General features: G+C 32.9%; 1 protein-coding gene across 12 annotated transcripts in view; it reads right to left on the bottom strand.

Annotated features, from left to right (window-relative positions):
- The window catches only part of ARB2A (ARB2 cotranscriptional regulator A), a 575,039-nt gene that overhangs the window by 229,632 nt on the left and 319,541 nt on the right, over positions 1 to 25,866 (bottom strand). For 10 of the 12 annotated variants that reach the window (XM_074282097.1, XM_074282092.1, XM_074282101.1 and 7 more), the window contains one exon: positions 14,255 to 14,374. The exons of the other annotated variants lie outside the window; for them this stretch is intronic. In XM_074282097.1, the coding sequence (XP_074138198.1) occupies positions 14,255 to 14,374 (120 nt within the window). The remainder of the gene's footprint in view (positions 1 to 14,254; positions 14,375 to 25,866) is intronic. 12 annotated transcript variants of the gene reach the window in all.

Genomic DNA, 25,866 nt, shown 5'->3' with positions numbered 1-25,866 from the left:
TATTGCTATGTGCCTGTGTAATAACTCCCATGCTGATGGGTTTGTGCATACTTGTCTCTAATAAGGCCTTTCAATCCAGAAACCCGCTAGCAAATCCCCACTTCCCTTTGGTGCTTTTCATCTCCCTTCCTGAGATGTCGGGGGTGGGGGGAACGTGATCACCTCCTTTTTGAGGTTCTCACCTCCTTGAAAAGTCAGGGATGACGTGACCACCTGTATTCTAAAACAAAAGAAAGCGGGAGATGTAAAGGGCTAAAACTGAGCAAATGCACTTGGATAATGGAATACGTGAGACTAATTGCCAATTGGACAGTTCTCTATTAACATGTTTGAAGGTTGACCCTCCCCAGCTGTTCTGTGCTGACTTGATTGGTGGGACAAAGAGGGGGAAGTGATGTGTGTGGGTGGAGTAGTAGGAGGAGGAAATTGAGGCATTCTCATGGAGGTGGAGAGAGAGGAAGGTGATGTGGAGATTACTAGATCTAATACCTTGACGGAGAGCTCAAGAGACCAAGAGTAAAGACTTTTGATTAGCCTGACTCCGACTGATTTCTGGGAAGATAAAGTTCCAGCATATGAATATGAAGGAATATTATTGTTCTGTAAGAAATGACCAACAGGATGATTTCAGAAAGGCCTGGAGAGGCTTACATGAACTGATGGTGAGTGAAATGAGCAAGCCCTGGAGATTGTTGTATACTTCAACAACAACACTATATGAAGATTAATTCTGATGGACATGGCCATTTTCAACAATGAGATGAACTAAATCAGTTCCAATAGAGCAGTAATGAACTGAACCAGCTACACCAGTGAAAGAACTCTGGAAGATGACTATGAACCACTACATAGAATTCCCAATCCCTCTATTTTTGTCTGCCTGAATTTTGGATTTCCTTCATAGGCTAATTGTACACTATTTCAAAGTCTAATTCTTTTTGTATAGCAAAACAACTGTTTAGTCATGTATATATATATATATATATATATATATATATATATATATATATATATATATATATATATATATGTATGTATGTATATTGTATTTAATTTATACTTTAACATATTTAACATGTATTGGTCAACCTGCCATCTGGGCAGGGGGGGAAGAAGGGGGAAAATTAGAACAAAAGTTTTGGCAATTGTCAATGTTGTAAAATTACCCATGCATATATCTGGTAAATAAAAACTATTAATAAAAAAAATCAAGTAATAGGCTGGGAAAATAAGCAAACAACAATAAAAGATTCTGACCATAGAAAGTTACTACGGTGACAAGGAAGATCAAAATACACACTCAGAAGAAGGTAACAAAGTCAAAAGTTCTATATCCAAAGAAAAATAAGGCAATGGATGAGTTCAAAAGGCATTTTGAAAAACAAGTAAGACAGGTAGAGGAAAAATTGGTAAGAGAAATCAGAGTATTACAAAACGAAGCACAAAAAGGCAATGAGAAGATTTTATTAAAATAAAGAAAAATTGGCCAAATGGAAGAAAGGGTACAAAAGGTCACTGAAGAAGATAATTTCTTAAAAATTAGAATTGAGAAAATGGAAGCTGATGACTTTATGAGAAATCAAGAAATAATAAAATAAAACCAAAGAAATGAAAAAATAAAAGTATCTCATTGGAAAACAACTGAATTGGACAACAGATCCAGGAGAGTTAATTTTAAAATTATTGGACTGCCTGAAAGCCATGATGAAAAAAGAACCTCAACATCATCTTTCAAGAAATTATCCAGGAAAACTATCCTGATATTCTAGAAATAGAGAGTAAAATAGAAAATGACACTTATAACCTCCTGAAAGAGATCCCAAAATGAAAACTCCCAGGAATATTACAGCCAATTTCAGAATCCCCAAGGCAAGAAGAAAATACTGCAAACATCCAAAAAGAAATAATTCAAATATGGTGGAACCTTATTTGGGATAACACAAGATTTAGCAGCTACATTAAAGGACTAAAGGACTTGGAATCTGGTATTAAAAAGACCATTGAAGCTAGGATTACAACCAAGAATCACCTATTCCTTTAGGGGAAAAAGGTGGATATTCAATGAAATAGAAGACTTTCAAGCATCCATGATGAAGAGACCAGAGAAGAACAGAAAATCTGACTCAAATTCAAAACTCCAAAAGAAGCATAAAAGGGTATTCAAGAATGGGCAAATATAAGGGACATAATAAGGTTAATTTGTTTACATTTCTATATGGGAAGATAACACTGGTAACTCAAAAACTTTCTCATTATTAAGGCAACTGGAAGTATATACGAACAGAGGGCACACGTGAATTGAATATAAAGGAATGAGATTTAAAAAATGAAATTAAATTAAGGGGTGAGATTTTATATAAATATATATATATATATATATATATATATATATATATATATATATATATATATATATATATATATATATATATATATATATACACTGAGAGAAAAGGAAAGGGAGAGGTACATGGTGTAAATTATCTGCCATAAGAGATTCAAGAAAAAACTTTTACTGTTAAAGGGAAGAGGTGAAAGGAAGGAAAAGTGAGTGAATCTTACTCTCATCAAAACTGGATCAAAGAAGGAATAATATACATACTCAGCTAGGTATAGAAATCTATCTTACCCTGCAGGAAAGTAGGAGGGATAGCTGAAAGGAGAGAGAAAACAGAATAAATAAAAGGAAATAAAGTTAGCAATAGTAATTGTGAAAATAATTTTGAAGCTAGTTTCTCTCATAAAGGTCTCATTTCTCAAACATACAAGGAACTGAATCAAATCTATAAAAAATGAAAGCCATTCTCCAACTGACAAATGATCAGAAAATATAAATGGTTTTCAGATGAAGTAATCAAGCTGTTTTTAGTCCAACTTGCTATTGACTGGAGAAATCCAAATTAAAATAATTCTGAAGAACTACTTCATATCTATTAGATTGGCTGATAGGCCAGAGAATGAAAATGACAAATGTTGGAGGGAATGTGGGAAAAATGAGACACTAATGCATTGCTGGTAAGACTGTGAACTGAATAAACCATTCTGTGGAGTAATTTGGAACTATGCCCAAAAGGCTATAGAAACATACATACCCTTTGACCTACCAGTAATACTGTTAGGTATGTATTCCAAAAGAGTTAAAAAAAAAAAAAAAAAGATAAAGGAACTATGTGTACAAAAATATTTATCACAATGGTGGCAAAGATTTGGAAAATGAGGAGATACCTATCAACTGGGGAATGTCATACCAAATTTTGGTATGTGATTATAATGGAATATTACTGTTCTGTGAGCAAGATGCTCTCAGAAAAACCTAGAATGCCCTGCACGAGATAATGCAAAGTGAAATGTACTGTGTACAAAGTAACAGCATTATTCTAAGATGATCAGCTGTGAATGACTTTATTATTTTCAGCAATACAGTGATCCAAGAAGTCTGAAAGACTTATGATAAAAGATGCTATCCATACACAGAGAAAAAACTGATTTGTGTCTGCATACAGTATATTGAAGCATATTTTTATTTTATTTTATTTTTCTTGGAGTTTTTTTTTTGGGGGGGAATCTATATATTTTTTCATAACACAACTTTTATGGAAATGTTTTGCATAACTTCATATGTACCTTCTCACTGGGGAAGAGGAGGAAGGAAGTGAGAGAATTTGGAATTCAAAGTTTTAAAACCAAATGTTAAAAAAATTGTTTTACATGTAAATGGGGAAAAAAAAAGTTTAAATAAAAGTTTAAAAAAAAATCTAAGGTTGTTGAGGAGGCTCCTAGTAGTGCAGGGAGCTCCTCTAAAACTAGTTTTCATTATCTTCCCTTTTATTTTTCATTTAAGTAATTTGTGTTTATGTCATAATCTTGCTTTGAAAAATAGCAACAAATGTCTCTTCAGTTAAATTAACCTTTTAACCAGATCATGGGCCCTTACCTATTTCATTTTTCAATACCTTGAAATTCATGCATCTAGAATCAAGGGAAGAATATGATCATCATTCACCTCCTTATGTCAGATATAAAAACTTTAGAATGACATGGTTACTTATTTCTGAAATTTTGTCATTTCCATTTTCTCAACCAATTCCTTCTTAATGGTAGGAATTAATTTTCTTAAAAATGACTTAAGGGGCAGCTAGGTGGTACAGTCAGCCTTGAAGTCAGGAGGACCTGAGTTCAAATCTAGTCTCAGACACTTAATACTTTCTAGCTATATGACCCTGGGCAAGTCACTTAACCTTAAAAGCTCTTTCACCCCTCTGAATGTCCTACTCTAGATTATCAATGTCATTGTCCTTCCCCAAATGTGATGCTCACAGCCCAATACGATGTTTTAGGTTTAGTCTCATAAGGGCACAAAATATGGGGACCATCATAGGTTTTGTCCTTCCAGTAGTTATGATTATTTTTGAATATTTTAATATAGACCAAGATCATTTTTTTTTTTTGGAGGGAAGGGTAAAGGAAGGGAGGGTTGCTTTATCACATTCTTTTTGTAATAATTAAGCTTGCAGTCCACTAAAATCTACATCTTTTTGATAAAAACTGGTGTGTAATAAAATTTTCCCAGCTTATGATTGTTAAGTTGATTCTTGAACCCAAGTATAAGACTTTAACTGTGTCCCTGTAAAATTTCATCTTATTAGATTCAGCTCAATAATCTAGCTGTAAATGTCTTTATCCAAAGCATTGATAAAAATGTTAAATAGCATGGAATCAAACATAGATCCTTGTGGCACTCCACTATAGAATTATTTTCAACTTGGCATTGAACCGTTGAGGACTACTCTTCGATTCTGACTATTCCACCACTTCCAAATTCGCAGAACTGTTCTATTCCTAAATGATATCACTTTATCTTTTTCAAAAGCTTAGATGAGATATTCTATCACATACTTTTGCTTTAGCAAAAAGATAGGTAAACTATATTTATTGCATTTCCTAGTTCACTGGGTTAGTAACCTTGTCCAGAAAAAAAAGAAAAATGAAATAACCTTAGTCTAGTGCAGTAGATTATTGATGAAGTCATGCTGTTCCTTTGTAAGCAGTGCTTCCTTTTTTAAATGTTTATTAACCATCTCGTACTAATATGTTGTAGAATTTTGCCAGGAAAAGAGATCAGTCTCATTAACCTATTGTTTGCAGATTCCATACTTTCTCTTTTACAAATTGGGATAATGAGTTGTGTTAACAAACTGGACTTTTACTTTAGTGACAAAAGGTACAGACTTACAGGATTCACTTTAGAAATTAATTCAACTATATCTTGGGAAAACATTTAGAAGAGACTGGTCTCTGGCCTCTAAAAATCAATGTCTCAAACTTAAGAGTACTGCTATCTCCCCAACTAATTAAGATATCCAAGTTCTTCAACAGAAAGATTTAGAATCACTTCATTAATTACAATGCTGGAAGGGCCAAAATAGAGAACAAGAATTGGGGAGTCAGAGATAGCATTTCTGAAGCAGACTTCCTAAAGTATAAAGAAAGGAAGACTGAGCTACTCTATACACCATCTTTTCCCATAGATATTTGTTTCTGTTAGTACTGAGATTCCAAAAAACTAAGAGCCATTGTTGAGTCAAAGACAGCCACATCTCACTCTAATTAAAGACTGGTTATCTGTGAAGCATGAATCCTGGATAAATTGCTGAATAAAAATAAAACCAAAGGTACACATGGATATGCATTATTTTTATTCCCATGCTGAAGATGAGCAAGATGTTTTACTGAAGTACAGACTTCAGAGGAGGGAGGAATTGATCTCTCTGTATACACTGGCAAGGGTAAGCATAATATCTGCTTTCTGTCGTGCAATAGACTCTTGCCAACTCCAAACAGCGTTGCATAAAGTTGGCACCTAATAAATGGCCGATGAATTGAATTGTTGAGAGACATGAAACTTGGCTTAGGGCTCTGAAGGACAGGAAGGATTTTGTTGGATGAAAAGGTAGGAAGATCTTCATTGGCAATAAGCAAGATAAGCATGAGGAAAGCAGTAAAGAAATGGGTCTGGCTAGAAATGACTAAAACATGAACCATTATAAGTGTTGTGTCTGGGCTAGCTCCCTCTGAAGGACTCAGAATCAGCCAGAGTCAGGATAAGCAAAAGTCCTTGCCCCACGTTGGGCTTCAAAATGTAATATTCTGTTGTCTCTCAATTATAATCCTTCTCTGGGAGGAGATCTCTTGGGGAGCTTTTTGGGAGGCAGCCTTGGCTTTAGTTCTGTATTGTGTCTTTCAAAGCCTTGAATCTTTTCCTGTCATAATCTCTCGAGCCAGTTTCAGTCTCTAGCTCCCTATGAGTCCAAAGCCTCCAGTCAATATGAAGGTAGAATCTTGAATCCCCTTCTTCCTGAATCCTGGCTCTGAATCTCCTCCAACTTCCCTGAAGTTCTTGTCCTTGACCCAATCCAGACTCCTTCCAGACTGCCTTCTTCCAGACTGACCTCTAGACTCAATGTTTGCTCCTTTTATCTTCCCAGAGAATGGGCTTGTGGGAACTTCTTACCGACCAATGAGCAAGCTCCTTTTAAAGGTGTAAACTCCTTTAAAGGTTTGAACTAAAGGTGTGAACTCTGAGCTAGAGAATTTTTAAGTACCATACTAAATTAGACAACCGAGTTAGCACCTAGTAATCCTAACAATAAGGAAGAGGCTAGAGATAAGGAGATTAGTTATGAAGCAGTTATTATAATCTAGATATAAAATGATAATGCCTGGACTAAATTATAAGAAGAAAAGGACAGACATGAGGGACATTTCAAAGGAAGACCCAATAAGACTTGGTGACAAATTGGAGAAAATAATGGAGAGAAACAAAAAATATTTAGGATATAATTTAGATTTCAAAAGGCATTTAGTAGGTTTCCTTTAGGTTATGAGGTCTTTCTTACATATTTAAAATATTAGTTCTAAAACTAAATTTTTACTCTTTAGGAATACATCTGTTGTATAAAGTTGGTCGAGTATATATATTTGTTCATTAGGTAAATATCACTTCTTTGTTTTTATTCTGATCTTTGTAGAATTATTTCAAACAGACATTATCATTAAATCAATGTCCATATTTACTTAGTATCCATTATGTGTAAATACTGTACAAAAGGTCCTATGTCTTTAGAGATTTACTGTTAATTTCTTTCATATATTCACTGTGCACATGATAGATAACCCACTTTCCTTATTCCCAGTGACATCACATTGTTTTACTGAGTTCAGTGGGGACTAGGGTTGGTTGAGAAGGTGAGAATGGCAAGGTAGAATGTTCACCACAAACAAGTTGTTTATTATAAAGATTTTTTTTTTCAAATAGGTTCTTTACCTTTTCCTTTGATCTCTTTGGGATACAGACCTAATGGTGATATGGTGAGTTCAAAGGGTATATAAAACATTATAGTCCTTTGGGCACAATTCTGAATTGTTAAGAGGCGACATAAGCTGAGATCTGAAAGAAACCAGGTACCTTATAAAGTGGAGGTGAGAAGGAAATGTAGGTACTATAGGTCTCAAAGGTGACCTAGGGCAAAGCAGAGAGATAGAGTATTGCTTACAGAGAACAAAGAAGGCTAACTAGTCAGTGAAAAAATTCTAAAGTCATAGGAGTTTATTTTCTATTATAGAGGCATTAGGAGCAATTAGGAGTCGTTTTTGAGTAGGGGAGTGAGTAACATGGTGAAACCTAAGTTTAGGACTATCATTTTGGCAGTTCTGTAGAGAATGGATTAGACACATGGGTTCTCAAACTACGGCCTGCGGGCCTGGCCTGCTGAGGACGTTTATGTGGCCGCAGGGTTATGGCAAATGGGCTGAGGGCTGCAGACAGAGTGTGAGTTTTTGTTTTTACTATAGTCTGGCCTCCAACAGTCTGAGGGACAGTGAACTGGCCCCTTATTTAAAAAGTTTTTGAACACTGGAATCATTAGAGATGAGACTTGGAAGTTAGGCTGCTTCATCAAGGAGCTACTTCAATTCATCAGGCAATATTTACTAAGGAGTTATTTGGGGCCAGGCACTGTGCTAAATGCTGTGGATACAAAATGAAGTGAAAAATAGCTCCTTCCTCAAGGAGATTACATTTTATTGAAGGCTCCAATGAGGCCAACATAAAAAATATATACAGAATATATAAATTATATATAAATATATATAAGCTATGCTGGGGCCTAGGGGCAACAGCAGTTGAGAGGAGGGGAGAGACATCATGAAGGATTCATGGAGGAGGTGGTACTTCTTCCCTGGTGGTCTCCCAGAACTGAAATGCTCTCTCCTCCCTGGGTTCCTCTAAGTCTCAACTAAATCCTACTTTCTACAGAAAGCCAAATTCTCAAATCCAGTGCTTTCCCTTTTTAAATTATTTCTTATTTATTCTGCATATAACTTGTTTTGTCTGGATTTGTTTACAAGTTCTTTCCCCCATAAGACTGAAAACTCCTTGAAGGCAGGGGCGATCTTTTGCATCTTTTTGTTATCTCCAGAGCTTAGTATAAAGTAGATGCTCAATAAATGTTGATTGGTTAATTAAAACGAGGAATTGAAAAAAGAAGAAACTTATTAGGTGTGACATTCCAGCAGTGGAATAGCCAGTATCAAGATCTAGCTATATAAGCATGAGTAGGGGTGTGTGTGTGTGTGTGTGTGTGTGTGTGTGTGTGTGTGTGTGTGTGTATAAGCAGATCCCAGGATTTCTGCTTTAAGAATGGGAGAGAGAGAAGACTGAAAAGGAAAGGAGGACCCAAGTTGTGAAATATCTTGTGGAGGTGGGAATGACAAGAAATGACAATTGTTTGAGAGGGGAAAGAGTAAAGATTTTAGGATGTCTCCAAGTTTGCCAAATGAAATGAGTGGACAAACATAAGGGTCCTCAATAGAAATGGGGAATTTTAAATGAGGGGAGGTTTTGGAAGAAAGATAATAGATAGTGTTTTGCACTTCTTGAATAGAAAATGCATAAGGAAATTAGGTTAGAGATATAACTATGGTGTTGGGGCTCAAGAATAAGACACCCAAAAAATGCTGGGCTAGACATCATAAAGAAGAAATTTAGATGTTATAGTGTGGTGGAAGAATAATGGACCAAAAGAAATGGATTCAAGTCATAGCTAAATAGAACAGGGTTTCTTAATCTTTTTTGTGTCACAGACCCCACTGGCAATCTGGTGAAGACTGGACTCATCCTCAGAATGTTTTAAAATGAGAAAATCAAATACCTAATACTATAAAGGAAACTTAAATTATATTGCAAAGCAATTATAAAAATACAAGTACACAGACCCCCCAAGTTAAGAATCTCTGGTACAGACTAACTGTCAATCTGGCTGAGTCTCAATCTTTTCATCTATACAAATTGAGTGGGTTGGGCTGTAGGCTCTCTAAGGTCCTGAAAGGTAACAAATGTAATTGGGAAAAAGACATTCACATAGACAAAAATCAATCAATGAGCATGATAGAATAGCCTTATATTTATACAATGAATTGCTAATTTCTTAAGGTTAAAAAAAAACAGCAGTCATTCAGGTTTTGAAAAACATACAAAACTACTTTACTTAAATTATCTAGATTTCTAAAGTATTTTCTCCATTAATTATTCTAATAATCGGCACAAATTCTACAGTGCTTCTTTGACTTTCATTTTCTTTAATTCCATCGTTTCTTTCCAATACTACAGATATATTGTTGTATGACATCACATTTAACTGTCATAATGGCATACAAACACACACATAAACACACATATATACACACATACACATTACTTAGCCTGACTATTTACAATGATCATATTAAGCAGGCACTCACCAATTATCAATTTCACTTGGTTCTTTGTAGCCACAATTAAATATTAACTGTTTTAAGACTATATCTCTATTCTCTCTCTACAGGTAAAAAAAAAAAAAAAAAATACTCTCTTTGTTCCCCATTTTAGTTAACTTCAGCTTTTGCTTTAGTAGAAATGCAAATGACAACATAGGCAATTTTGAAAAACTGACTCACAGATGACTAAGGCAATGTGTCTTCACACAACTATGGCCAGAAAATGGTCCTCCATCTTGATACTAAAGGGCAGATTAGGCTGCCTGGAGGCCAGGGATCACAGTATAGAACAATGGCACTAAAAGAGTTCCCTCTAGTCCTTGATTCACATGCAAGTGAGGTGCCAATCAAGTGCTGACAAGCATGAAGAAACCAAAATCAAAAGTGGATAGAGATACACTTTAAAAAGGGGCAGTTTTCACACATTTTTCAAAAAAGTGAATTGGGGCCATTTGTTTGTGAAAATACCACAGAGGGGGGAAAATTGATGAAACTGATAAGAAAAGCCTTATTTTAGGTTATTTGCACCATTCCCTTGAGCTCAGGATTCAAAGAAGGATAATATATATTTCATAATATCTAGAGATTTTTATTGAGCTAAATTTTTATTTTCAGCTGAGAGAGCTTCTGAGATGGCATATAGGCATTAACTTTTTTAAAAAAAATTCATTTCTACAAACTGAGAATACGTTAAGATTACTTGATTTTGTCAAACAGAATAGCTTACTGTTAAGAAAAGGGCAGGGCACCCAGAAATGGCAAACAAGAAGGGACTGTTCTATCAAACAGAGATAAATTAAAACTGTACTGGTTTCTACTAAATCAAAGTTAATTTTTGTCAAATGAACATCTATTTTCAACTACTTGTCACAAGCTACTTGTAGAGCAATAGATGCCCCCTGATTAATTTGGAAATTGTGTTTAAGTGGTATAATTTATTCCTATGACAATTTATTTTTCCAAGACAAAAATACTTTCTTATTGCAGAACACTCAAGGCAAAAACACAGCACTAATTATGGTTAACATTTTCATTATGTATGAAACTGAAATCAGAAAATCATGGCTTCTGAACAGATTCAAGATAATTTTTTAAATTAAAATATTATATCTAGGCATTATCTGAGAATTCAAAAAAGAATAGAAGAGCTAGGTTGAGAGTTGGAAAGGAACTTTAAGCTATCTTTGTCAGTATACTATGACTTAAGATTGATCATTATCTTTTGGTTTATAACAGCTCATCTCTTTGCCTTAGAAGACCTAATCAGATTGAAGAGAGAATTGGATGCTGTCCCTGAGCTGTCTCATCAAGTCATTTTCACTAACAACACTAAAAGTTTTAGGGATTTGAATTTAGGGATGTGAAATGTGAGTAGTTGTTACCTGGTTAGAATAAAAACATTGAATGGCATACTTTCTACCTCAATTTTTATTATAGCAAACTGCATAAAGTTTTTATGAGCTTATAGCTGAACAAGCACCATAATTTACCATCACAAATGGAATGCTGCTTTTGAAAATAAATCTTAGCTACAATATACTCCGTTTTAGGGAAATTTCACATCATGAGATAAAGATATGTTCATGAAGGATTTCAGTTTTCAAAAGTAGCAATTAGGAAAAAGATATAAGATCTATGGTTATGATTAGTGCTCTCTATTTTAAAAGCAATTCATCTTTAGGCATTTCTTATCTGATTATTTGTTTTTATACTATATGCAATTTTAGCTGGGAAATGAAAAGATGGATTTAGCAACAAACCTATTAGTACCAGTAATTCAAATTACAAACAATACAATTAATTACATTTATCTTGAGATTTTACTTCTTATATATTTTAAATCACTTTTAATAACTTCTGTTGTAATCCACAACCTAGAAATGCAAGGGAAATGTGCACTTATGCAGCACTAGTAGGAGAACTCTCGTGTATTAAGACACTAAAAAGCATAAATGTATATTGTATTTCATAAGGAATGTGCATATAACAAAAGCTTTAGACATGAGTAAAATTCTACATACTTTCAATCTTTCATAGCACTATTTTCTTGAGAAAGGCATAACTTCATAGTCATTTAAACAATTTATTGTCTAATTTTGTTGGTAAGCTACTAAGTCAAACATCTAAAACAAGTTCTAAGAACATTTATATTGCAACGTTCAAAACTAATTTTATTCTACAAATGAAACTTCAACACTTGAATCTATGTAAAGGAATTTCCTACATTATTCCACCCATAAAATAACAAAAACAAAAACAAAACAAAATTTAAAAAAAATCACAGAATAAAAAAATATTTTCCACAGTTCAAATGCAGTGACTTTGGTCCTACTGATGTTGAGAAAATGAAAGAATATTCTTTAATTTTTTACCTAAGAGTTTTTTTTTTTTTTAGTTCAAAACTCTTTATACTATTATTATTTATTTAGGAGGCACATTCTTTTTACAAAATATGGTTCTATTCAGTTATTATTATTATTAGGTTCCATTTCTTCAGTCTCATGCCAAAGTTGTCTGCTTTAAAATACATAAAGATGAAATTGGGACAATCATCATTAAAAATTTTTAAAGATAAACAAGGCATATTTCATTAAATATACTTCTCAGCCTTTGTTTTGCATGACAGATATGTGATGTGCCAGTGGTTATATTATATTCTTCCTCCCATGCATGCACCTCCTGCCGAGACAGCAGACTACAGAAGCTGACCCTTACTGAGACCATCTTGTCTCTTTGACAAAGCTCCTTTTTAACTTCTTACTTACTGGTTACTTCCTGTGATGGAGAAAAACTTTAGCTCAGCTTGTGATAATTTCACAGGCCCTGAGGACCCTGACCCTAATAGCCTCAAGGTCAAAAGTCAAGTCTTGTACTGAAACATCTGTGTGCTTTATATTAAAGTAGAACAAAAGTAGAGAAATATCCACCAGTGTGATGAGAGAGACAGGAAAAATAGGAATGACACACTCATCATCTGTTACCAATGTCATGTCAGGTCTGTTATTAAAATTTGTCCCAAAAAAACTAAATTTAGAAATAATCTGTGCATAGGATTTTAGATTTTTTTTTTTAAATCTTAAGGCTACCTTGAATACAAACAAAACTATTTAAAATGAGAATTCAAGCTTTTTAAAGATTTGGATGTTTTATTTACTTTGAAGTTTCAGATGCATATGTTAACTACAATTGAATGGAATTTTGTTTTCTTAGCACTATATTTAAAAACTGATTGCCAGATTATAAAAAGGAAAGAAAAACAATATAATATTTGCACTAAACATTATATGAACCACTTGAAAATACATTAATGTAATAAAATCACTTCATAAAAATACATATGGTTTTTTAAAGTATAATATTGCTTATGCCAATACATGCTATAATGTATAGATTTGTGACACTAACAGGTGCTTAGAAATAAACAGTAATTTAAAAAATTTTTAGAAACAATATAAAAACTCATAAGTTAATCACTGTTATAAACTGAAATTTTTATATCAAAGTTCAGACATAGATATCATTATATTAATATAATTTTAATAGTGATAATACTTTAAGCATATCCATATAAAGAGACTGCCACATTCAACATAAAATTGGTCCTCATAAACATTACAACACTGGATATGATTCAGAAATTTCGTAAAATGTTTTTACATAGTAGATAATATCTTTTAACAAAGTGAATAATCCCAAAGGAATCAGATTGTTTTTAATACAATATTATTGTAAATTTCCATGGGCTCATTGTAATTCTATCAAAGATAATTCAATCCAATTATTTTAATGCTTAATATTTTTGGTTTCTGATTAATTTGAACAGAAATGACCAATTAGCTGTGAAATCCTATCAGTTTTTAAGGGTCATTAAAATTTTGTCAATATTCAAGGAGTCTTGTGCATTTTAAAACATCATACAGGGTTTGTCTTCTCTTTTTTTGTTTTTGCTAAGATCAGTGATCTCATTTCTATAGGGAATTCATGTGTAATGTGAAACTTCCCTTCTCCAATGTACATTACTGACTTAAGCATCTTCAAGGGTAGTTTGGAGCACTAAGGTGTTAAATTACTTGCCCATGGTCACACAATATGTACCACAGGTAGCACCTGAATCCAAATCTTGCTTGAGGACATCCCTCAGACACTGCTATGCTACACTACCTATCATATAGATTATATATTATTAAAAAGCATGCACATAAATTATGCTGTAAAACACATAGAAATATTATAATGTAGAAAACAAGCAGTTAATTCATATAAAAGAAAGTTATTAGAATGTGTTTTCTAAGTCTATTACCAAAATTATTTTCTAAAATGTGAGGATGTATTAGTTACCTGAAATGTTTACATAATTATTCTTTGTAAAACATTTAAAGGAATAGATGCCTTAAAAATAAAATACATAGAAATTATGAATAAAATTTGGGTATGTGCTTACCAGCTCAACAAAGGCAAGTCCCCCATAGCTATGGGCAACAAAAAATGTGTTCTCAGCTGCAGAATGAGTTATGAAGTGATCCCATACATAGATTAAATGTTCTTCAGGAGAGCCATTGTCCTAAAGAGGGAATGTGGATATGATTACAGATGCTTTCCAATTACTAACATAGTATTCTAAAATAGGTAGGTGTATGTTAGTCTAATTATTTGTTTATATATATTGTTCAAAGAAAGTATAAATACACTAACTATAGAATAATAAAAATCTAAGGAAAGGTGGCTGGAGAAAATGTAATCAATTTATTGTTACATGGCATAAAATATGATAGTTATAATCCATTCAAAACTATAATGATAAAATAAACAAGTATTAAAATTTAAATGAAGAGAATAATTTTACCTAAATTGTTTTATATTACTATTTTAATTTTAAACTCTTTCAACTATTATTCATTATTAGGGCCTCTGTCTTTTACAAAACAAAGCATTCTATTCAAGTTATAAGGATCCATTTTTCCCAGGCCCATGCCAAAGCTGGAGAAAATAACAAAGGTACATTAGTGAGGAAATATGGTATTTTTGATATGTAGTATTTAAAAGAAACATCATAGCAACTATTAATTTCTGTCTAAAATTCTACAGGAAAAACCATTTTAACATTATAAGTTTAGCAATATGTTTACTTTGCTATCCAAAAAGAGGTTTATTTTTTAATTCCATTGAAAACTACATGGTTAATATATATTCCATTTTTATTATGGTTAAAATGACATTCTTTCTTAAACAAATTTCTAAATAAAACTTCCTTTTAAAAAAATGGAAGCCTACACATGTCAATTTAGGGACTTTTAATCATTCCTCCCATCTCAATGGCATATAATATAATTTATTTTACTGTGGGAATTTTCTAATTTTTCTTATTGTTATTTCTACTTTAATATATACCACTTTCATTTACATATTATGATTATCACTCCAAATTAGGTAATATAGCAAATAACTTGTTAATAGTTAACTTTTAAAAATTGCCAAGAACTAATGTAAAATATGATTAAATTATGTTCTAAATATTATCTGGGTAACTTTACAATTAACTAACAAAAAAAGTGAACTGCTGATTTCCTGGGTGTATTTTATTTGGTACCAGCCACCATTAGAGTACAAATGTGATATTCTTTTTTTTTTAAACTCTGAATATTTGGCACAGCACATATAGAGTGTACTACCTATAAATAGGGTGATGAGCCCTTTCAAATGTAAAAAATGGTTATTAAAAATGAAATATATGAGACATTTAAATAATGCTTAAAGGTTTATGTAACACTTCTGCATACTTCTATGATTATTCTATTATACTATTACTATTACATTATAAGATTATACTATTGTTATCATTTTACTAAAGAAGGAATACAAAAATAAAATAGATCTTGTCCTGAAAGAGTTTATGTTTTATTTGGAAGGACAATAATATGTGTATCCATGTGCATACATGCATGTGTATCTACAACATATATACAAAATAAATATAAGGCAACTGGAAAGGAGAAGGAATTAGCAGATGGGAGTAAGAAAAGACTCATGTAGAATAGGCATAATGCAAATAATACGTTATCTACTAATATAAAAGCCCAATAAATGAAATAATAAAAACAGTATTTGAAACTACTTAAGAATTTGATTTTAGGAAATTAAAATTCTGCCTAAATAGACTAATAATATGAAGCCAAGGCTAACAATCCTTTAAATGGCTCTAAATAATATGAAATGTTTTTATGGATTTGACCAGATCCTCAAATCTATAATGATGCAGCCATAAAAGGAACTTCGGGATCAGCCAGCAGAAACCACTCATTTTACAAATGACAAAACTGAGGCTTAGGGAAATAAAACGCCTTGCTTAGGGTCATAATTATATTAAGTAGCAAAACTGGGATTGAAATACATGCCTTCTCATTTCAAATCCAGCCCTTTTTTCATCACACCATCTAACAAAATGATTTGATAGCACCATTGGTAATTAATTATGGGCTTTAAACAATAATAACTAATAGTACGATCTATTACATTAAAATATAGATCACTATAACTCTATAGGTTAAATATATTCCTAAAATCTATGTCTGTATACTGAGATAGTTTTATAGAAACATCAATAGTTTATAATATAAAAAACAGACCATCTCAGAAATGATAGCCTAATGAAATCTTGTTAAGGACCACAGAGTCTTTCTTATATACCTCAATCATCCCTGAAAATACTACACCATTAAAACAGTACAATAATTAGTGATGATCTAGAGTCAACAAATTATTTTCAATATACTATATTTTAAGAAGGCAGAGAAATATGTAATATGGTTTAGGGACTCTCATCTAAAATACCTAAATTTTTTATTATAAGCTTTGATACCTGAGATAAACCCTCAACTAATGGGAAAACCTGAAGAGCCAGAAAGCTCCATTCCCCCAGGAGATTCTATATTTATTCGATTATACTTATTTCATTTACACTTCAATGTGAATCAGTTAAGTTTGTCTTTCCAAGTAGTCATTATTTTTCTATTTTGCCACCTTCAACAATTAAATATTTTAAACAAATGTTTGAAGAGCTGTACAATTATTCATCACAGTACATATTTAAATTTCACATCTCTCAAATATAGTTTACACTTTTAAATTTCACATCCCTTGTTCTGAGAAGCATCTATTTAGGTATACATACATACATACATACATACACACACATACATATAAAAGCATTCACCTATATTTAAATCACTGTACTGCAAAGACAACGTACCATTCTTTGCCTACGGAACCCTGATGATTCCCTTTTCTAGATACCATTCTCTAAGTGTGTTATATCCCCCTTTCAGAATGTAAGATGGAGGGTAGCATGAATTATACTTTTGTATTTGTACTCCTAGCACAGTGCCTAGTACAAAGTAGGTACTTAATAAATGCTGAGTAATTATCTGATATGTCCTCATAGCATATAAATGTTATAACAAGTTATATACCAGTAGAGTATAAGCCATGGTGCTAATAAGCTTTTAAGATCTAAGCTATAAACCCAGTAATGGAAAGAATATGTTATCCTAGCACTGACCTAATTAACTTCAGAAATCATCAGAGTGGCTATAGAATGATGATTTTTTTTTGTAATAGCAAGACTTGAAAAACAAATATCTACTAAATCTTAGAGGGAATAGGTTTTGCATCAGTGGATGAGACACTCACAAAAAAAAAAAATAATAAATATTATTAAATTATTACCTGAAAAATTTTCTGAGAAAAGTAGATTCCACTATAGAAAAATCTATATCTTACTTACAACAAATATATAGAATCCACCCTCTAAAGATTGCATATGGATTTCATTTCCATGATAGTGATTTTATTAAATTAATTTTATATCTAGATTATTTCAGAATAATACAAATGCAACTGGCATAAAAATACGAATAATATTGAATAATCCAAGACTAATATTGGGGCATACTGATACCAAATTGCACGGAGGATTTAAAAGAATGGAATTCTGATGCCTTCAGAGGACAGGTTGAATTTACTAATGTATGATTGTCATCATTAATGGTTAAATGCCGAGCAGAAGTGATGCAGTAGCCAAAGCCTTATCAACTCTACCAGATTCTAACATGACGGCACTGCAAGGTCTGCATTTATGATGGACTACCTGAGCTGATAACACACGGAATTATCTAAACAACATTTGCATATTTGTGTAATTATTTTCTAAGGTTAATTAGCTCCTGTAAAGCAGTCCGCCCTTTGAGACTGCTTTCAGTGACAGGTTCACATATTTTTTTGAACCAATGCCAAATTTGACAGATTTTCTTCTACTAACTTGTTGCTATAAAGTTATAAAATTACTACTGCCATAATACTTTATATGCCTCTTTAAACTTCTAATTAATCTTAGAAAAAATTAAACTGAAAATAAAATCAATTTAAATTTTTCTTTCTTTGTCCATGTTTAAAGCTGGAATCCCAAGATTACTTTCTCCTATGGAATTATGTATGTTTAAAGAAAGACTGGTAGGCCTAATAATTAGCAAAGCTTATTTATGTATAAAGAAATCTGAGACTGACACTTCCATGGCTCCAGACCAGAGGACATCTGTTTAATTGTGTCACTAATTTTCAGTTACATCCAGCAAAAAGTTCCTTTCTTCTTTTTTAATTGTATAGTTTTTAGATTCAAAGTAGAGAATCAGGAAATGAATACTTCATATGAAAAATAGAGAGGAAATATTTTTGGACTATTAGAATAATAAAAAGTTAAAATCAAAGTATAATAATTTAATTGTTAGGTATGAAGGCACGAAAAATTATTATTTCCTGATTCTTTTAAGGTAATCATTCTAAACGCAATGGGATAGGAGGTATAATAAACTGGAGAAAAACTGAAATCGTCAGAGATTTAGAAATGAAAGGAATCTTAAAGATCAAAAAGTCATTGGTTCTGATTCTCCTTATTCTACAAAAGGAAAACTGAGGTGCAAAAAAAGTTAATTGACTTGCCTAGAGTCACAGAGTTATTAAATATCTGAGAAGAGATTTGAACCAGGTTTTCCTGTTTCCATGCTTTCTTATTTTTTTTGCACTTAATAGCTTTTATAGTATTTTTTTACAATTATATGTAAAAATGTTACAACATTTTGAGTTCTAAATTTTTTCCCTTCTTACCTTCCTTCTCTCCTCCCCAAGAAAGCAAGCCATCTGATATAGACTACACATGCATAATCATGTTAAATATATTTCCATATTAGCCATGTTGTGAAAGAAGAATAAGAACCAAAGGGAGGGAGGAAACATAGAAAAGAAAAAATAAAAGCAAATTTAAAAATAGTGAAAATAGTATGTTTTAATCGACATTCAGATTCCATAGTACTCTTTCTGGATATGAATAGCATTTCCATCACAAATCTTTTGGAATTGTCTTGAAACACTGTATTGCTGAGAAGAATAAAGTCCATTATTGTTCATCATCAGTGTTGCTCTTACTAAATACAATGTTCTTCTGGTTGTGTTTACTTCACTCAATATCTGCATCTAATTTTTTAAAACTTTAGTCAATTTAATCTGGGGTACTTGATGATTACAATTGATCTAACATCATATTATCCAGTAGGAATAGTTGCCATCTTCTTAGACCAAGATTAGCAAAAATAACATAGAAATGAAGAAAATAGTACGGGACAGATAGGAATGTGCCATTTGCTTATCTCCCATAATATATACCCAACAATTTTCTGGGTAACTTCATCTGAATGGGCCTGCCAGTTAGTTAAATCAAGGAATGAAGATGAGACCCTGAGGTCTTAGTGGCTAAGGGTACCAGGAATCTTAATCCATCATTACATTAAATGGGTCAATGAGGTATTTGTATCAGTGATACAAAGCTGTATATCATTCCCTGACTGACCAAAATAGAAAAAAAATGTTTTGTAGGCACAGACTAAACGCCAAACCTCAGCCTGTTCTCTTTCAAATGTGTTTATAATGAATTTAATGCATTATGCAACCAACTAAGGAATTATATGCTAGAGATAGGGCAATTGCCCCTATTTCTACACAAAGGGAAACAAGAAGTTCCAAAATGTAACAGTTTCATGAATCCCCAAAATGTAACAATTTCATTAATCCCTAATGTAGTCACCCAGCAACCCTTTACCCTAATCAATCAACTTCCAACTTTAGTAGATTATACAGAATGACGCACCAGCTTCAACTTTGGAAGTTGAATCCCCCAGTCAGGGATTTCCCTCCTTTCAGTCTCTTCTGAAAGATGCCTGCCCTTCCTCCAGCATCCCACTGCAACAAGCAGGGGTCATCAAGTTTGCCTCATCAAGCAAAAGAAGAAAAAGAGTAGAAGGTGGGAGATTGTACTTATCACCTGCTTGAAGTAGCCCAACATTAAGGAACTCAAAGGTGACAGAATTATTTTACCTGAAATACTCATGCTGCCATCTGCAAAATGGCACTGGCTCAGCAAAAAAGAAAGAACAAGGAGGTCAGTAAGTACTTGTGTATGGACCTGTAAAGAAGGGAATTGGAATTAACCTGGAGCCAGTTTTGTTCCTCTAAAGCTATGTAAAACAAGAACTAAGGTTGATGAAAAGTATATTTCCCAATTTGGGAAAAGGATGTGACAACATTTCTAAACAAGTATTTTAAGACAAAGAAAACTGAACCCACACCTGATGAAAAAGAACCCTGAAGATTCTCATAAGAGCATGGTTCAAGAGAGAAGTTAAATGGAAAAAAAAAAAAAAAAGAATGATCTGAACAGCAGATATAATAAGCATAATAAAAAAATGTAGTATGTTTTCTAGAGTCTCCAAATTGGGGTGTCAAAACGTACTGTCTCTGGAGGACTTCGTCTTAGTGGAGGAGTGAAGGAGGCAGGAGACTTATGAATATGGTCAAAGATGGAGTCCTTATTTCAAGGCCTCTCAGCTCTTAAAAAACTTGGTATGATTACATCATTACAGCACATTAAGCATGGGCCAACTAGAGAACCATTATATCATCACATCACACTGAGCACTCAGCACTGAGTGCTAACTATAAGCACCCTGCTATTGATATATACATGCCTCTCTTTACTCTAAGTATCCCTTGTTTCAAGGTGGTCACATCCTCCTTGACTTCTCAGGAAGGTTGAGTACACCGAAGGAAAGTGAGGAGCTACACCAGACAATGTCTACAGGTTCCCTCTTGGCTGAAGGGTCTACCTTATCCAGAGCTCCCCCACTGTCTGTAGCCCTCTACAGAAAAATTTTGATTCCAAGGGTGATGAGGCAAACCAAAGAAGGAAAAAGAGAACAACTCATTTTGATGACAAATATATGAGGCAAAGGACAATCTGGAACAAGAGTAGCAAAAAAGTAACATTAAAAGAATGCATGGTCTTTATACATATGCAAAACACAATGGCCTTGAAAATAAGATGCTTTCCAGAAGAGCACAAAATGTCAAAAAACAAAAACAAAAACTGAACATTGAAGAAATAATATAAAAAGATTGGGATTTCAATCTACAGATTTCTTCCAAAAAACCCAAACTGAACCAAAGAAAACCCTTTGCTTTGAACTCCAACATATAATTTAATAATGCTAAGAACAACCAACAAATTCTGTAAATGACCAGTAGAAATACTTTCAAATATAAAGGGAATGAAATTGAAAGAACACCCACCAGAAACTACAGAAGGAAATGGTGCAACATGGTACAAAAAGCAAAGGACCTCAAGATGCTACTCAAAATAACATACCTAGCAAACCTGAACTTAATTAATAATGATAAAAAAGATGTTGAAGCTTTAACAGTAACAAAAAATATGAGGTGGTTTATCTGAGAGGAATAACTCACACAAGAAAAATGCAAAAAAAGGTAAATAATAAAAAGTAAAGGAAAAAATATATTAATAAAATAAATTATCCTATTTCTAGAGACTGTTAAGAGAAAAGAAAAAGTAGAAAGCTTTTTTTTTTTAAGGTGGTCAAGAGATCTTTATTTGAATCTTATTGTCACTTATTAGCATGTAACCTCAGACAAATCACAGAATTTAAGCTGGAGGGAGCCTTATAGAGAAGTAGTGTATGGTAGTCGGAAATGTGCTGGATCTGGAAGAACACTGTGATTTTTATTTATTTATTTTATTTTTAAATTAATTTTATAATTATAACTTTTTTTTGACAGTACATATGCATAGATAATTTTTTTTTTTTTACAACATTATCCCTTGTACTTCCTTCTATTCTGAATTTTTCCCTTCCTTCCCTCCACCTCCTCCCCTAGATGTCAGGTAGTCCCCTACATGTTCAATATGTTAAAATATATCCTAGATACAATATATGTGTGCAGAACTGAATAGTTCTCTTGTTGCACAGGGAGAATTGGATTCAGAAGGTAAAAATAACCTGGGAAGAAAAACAAAAGTGCAAACAGTTTACACTCATTTCCCAGTGTTCCTTTTCTGGGTGTAGCTGATTTTGTCCATCATTGATCAATTGGACTTGGATTAGCTCTTCTCTATGATGAAGATATCCACTTCCATCAGAATACATCCTCATACAGTATCATTGTTGAAGGAACACTGTAATTTGAATCCTGGCTTTCACTCTTATCAGCTATGGAAGGCTGGCCAAGTTACTCAACCTCTCTGTCTTAATTTCCTCATCATTAAAATGAGAAATTCAGTCTCAGTGGTCTCTAATCCTATCTAACTTTAGAGCTATGATTCTTTCTTTACTCTAATTCTCTCCTCTTACAGTATATCTTCCCAGGCTTATTTTACATTTATATCCTATATATACATAGAGTGACACAGTACATAGAGCTTTAGATCTGGAGTTAGGAAGACCTAAGTTCAAATCTGTTTCAGACCTTTACTAGTTATGTGATCCTGGCTAAGTTTCAATCTCTCTTAGCCTCAGTTTTTTCATCTATAAAATGGAGATAATACCACCTACCCCATAAAGTTGTCAGGAGTATCAAATGAGGTAACATATGCAAGTGGCGTTGTAAATATTTTTTTTTTTGTTCTTCCAGATGAATTTTGGTTTTTGTTTTTATACTTTTTTTTATTAATTTTATAATTATGACTTTTTTTGACAGTACATATGCATGGGTAATTTTTTTTACAACATTATCCCTTGCACTTACTTCTATTCCAAATTTTCTCCTCCTTCCCTCCACTCCCTCCCCTAGATGGTAGGCAGTCCCATACAGGTTAAATATAGTATATAGTATATCCTGGATACAATATATATGTGCAAAATTGAATTTCTTGTTGCAACAGGAAGAATTGGATTCAGAAGGTAAAAATAACCTGGTAAGAAAAACAAAAATGCAAACAGTTTATACTCATTTCCCAGTGTTCCTTCTCTGAATATAGCTGATTCTGTCCATCATTGATCAATTGGATCTGAGTTAAATCTTCTCTTTGTTGAAGATATCCACTTCCATCAGAATACATCCTCATATAGTATTGTTGTTGAAGTATATAATGATCTCCTGGTTCTGCTCATTTCACTCAGGATCAGTTCATGTAAGTCTCTCCAGGCCTCTCTGTATTCATCCTGCTGGTCATTTCTTGCAGAACAATAATATTCCATAACATTCATTTACCACAATTTATGCAATAATTCTCCAATTGATGGGCATCCATTCATTTTCCAGTTTCTAGCCACTACAAAAAAAGGTGCCACAAACATTTTGGCACATACAAGTCCCTTTCCCTTCTTTAGTATTTCTTTGGGATATAAGCCCAATAGTAGCACTGCTGGATCAAAGAGTATGCACAGTTTGATAATTGTTTGGGCATAATTCCAGATTGCTCTCCAGAATGGTTGGATTAGTTCTCAGCTCCATCAACAATGCATCAGTGTCCCAGTTTTCCCACATCCACTCCAACATTCATCATTAATTGTTCCTGTCATCTTAGACAATCTGACAGGAGTGTAGTGGTATCTCAGAGTTGTCTTAATTTGCATTTCTCTGATCAATAGTGATTTGGAACACACTTTCATATAAGTAGAAATAGTTTCACTTTCATGATCTGAAAATTGTCTGTTCATATCCTTTGACCATTTATCAATTGGAGAATGGCTTGATTTCTTATAAATCAGAATCAGTTCTCTATATATTTTGGAAATGAGGCCTTTATCAGAATCTTTAACTGTAAAAATGTTTTCCCAGTTTGTTACTTCCCTTCCAATCTTGTTTGCATGAGTTTTATTTATACAAAAGCTTTTTAATTTGATGTAATCAAAATTTTCTATTTTGTGATCAATAGTAATCTCTAGTTCTCCTTTGGTCACAAATTCCTTCCTCCTCCACAAGTCTGAGAGGTAAACTATCCTATATTCCTTTAATTTATTTATGATCTTGTTGAAAGAAAACTCTTTAAAAAAACAAAAACAAACAAACAAACAAACAAACACCCAGCAATATGGGTCCATTAAGAGATTTCTTTCTTTTGAAACTATACTCAAAAAGTTATCAAACTGTGCATACCCTTTGACCTAGCAGTGTTTCTACTGGGCTTACAAAAAGATCATAAAGGACAGAAAGAGAACTACATATGCAAAAATGCTTGTGGCAGCCCTTTTTGTAGTGCCTAGAAAGTGGAAACTGAATGCATGCCCATAAATTGGAGAAAGGTTAAATAAATTACATATGAATGTTATGGAATATTATTGTTCTGTAAGAAATGACCAACAGGATGATTTCAGAGAGGTCTGGAGAGACTTACATGAACCAATGGTGAGTGAAATGAGTAGAACCAGGAGATTGTTGTATACTTCAACAATACTATATGATGATCAATTCTGATGGACGTGGCCATTTTCAACAATGAGATGAACCAAATCAGTTCCAAGAGAGCAGTAATGAACTGAACCAGCTACACCCAGGAAAAGAACTCTGGCAGATGACTATGAACCACTACATAGAATTCCCAATCCCTCTAATTTTATCCACCTGCATTTTGGATTTCCTTCACATGCTAATTGAACACTATTTCAAAGTCCAATTCTTTTTGTACAGCAAAACAACTGTTTGGTCATATATACATATATTGTATTTAATTTATACTTTAACATATTGTACATGTATTGGTCAACCTGCCATCTGTGGGGGGAAGGAGGGGAAAAATTAGAACAAAAGGTTTGGCAATTGTCAATGTTGTAAAATTACCCATGCATATATGTGGTTAATAAAAAATTATTAATAAAAAAAAGTAAAAAGAAAAAGGCACAGAAAAAACTAACTAATAAAAGAAATTGAACTGACCATTTAACTGATAAACAGTGGGCAGTAGAAAGTGAGAATTAAATAACTAAATAAAAGGAATTTTATTTACTTTTTTTTTAAACTTAGTTGAAAAATGGGAACAGGAAGGATTTGAAGGTTTGAAGATGAGGGTAAAGGAGCCTTGGAAGTAAGGTTTCCTTAAAGTAGATTAAGCAAAACTAATCGTAAGAATTATCTTAACAGAGAAAAGGGGGAAAAGATTCCAAATGAAAATTATTAAAGGGTAGATTGAACAACACTTTATGTGAGTAAAATCCATGACCACCACTAGAAAACAAACAAACAAACAAACAAACACCACCACCACCAAAAAAAAAAAAAACCAAATCTAAAATTGCAAATGCTATTGTGGATGAATAAATAGTATAATCTTCAAATACCCATTACATTTAATTTTAGGAAATATTAAAAACAGATTCCTATTGTTTAATCAGATTTTGGCTAGGTGAATTGTATATAGCAATAAGAATAAGATAGTAGATGATTACAATATATTACTAAGTGAGGGTTTGTGTCATTTGTATCAATGTGCATTTCTAAATATATCCAGTGTTCTGCGTATGATAATCTAAATCCTAACATAAATGGACTTAAATTTTGGCTCTGTTTTACATCTGTTGCCCTGACCGATTTCAATTCCACAGAACATGATACACTCATGCCAGATACCAATCAGTGTCCCAACCCATCCATTCCTAACTCCTTTTGTATGTTGTCTTTCCCGTTTAGATTGTAAACTCACTGAGGGCAGGGACTGTCTTT

The sequence above is a fragment of the Sminthopsis crassicaudata genome, chromosome 1 (genome assembly GCF_048593235.1).
Source record: "Sminthopsis crassicaudata isolate SCR6 chromosome 1, ASM4859323v1, whole genome shotgun sequence".
Taxonomy (NCBI): domain Eukaryota; kingdom Metazoa; phylum Chordata; class Mammalia; order Dasyuromorphia; family Dasyuridae; genus Sminthopsis; species Sminthopsis crassicaudata.
Note: the sequence above shows the minus strand (reverse complement) of the source record. Positions and strands in the feature narration are given on the sequence as shown.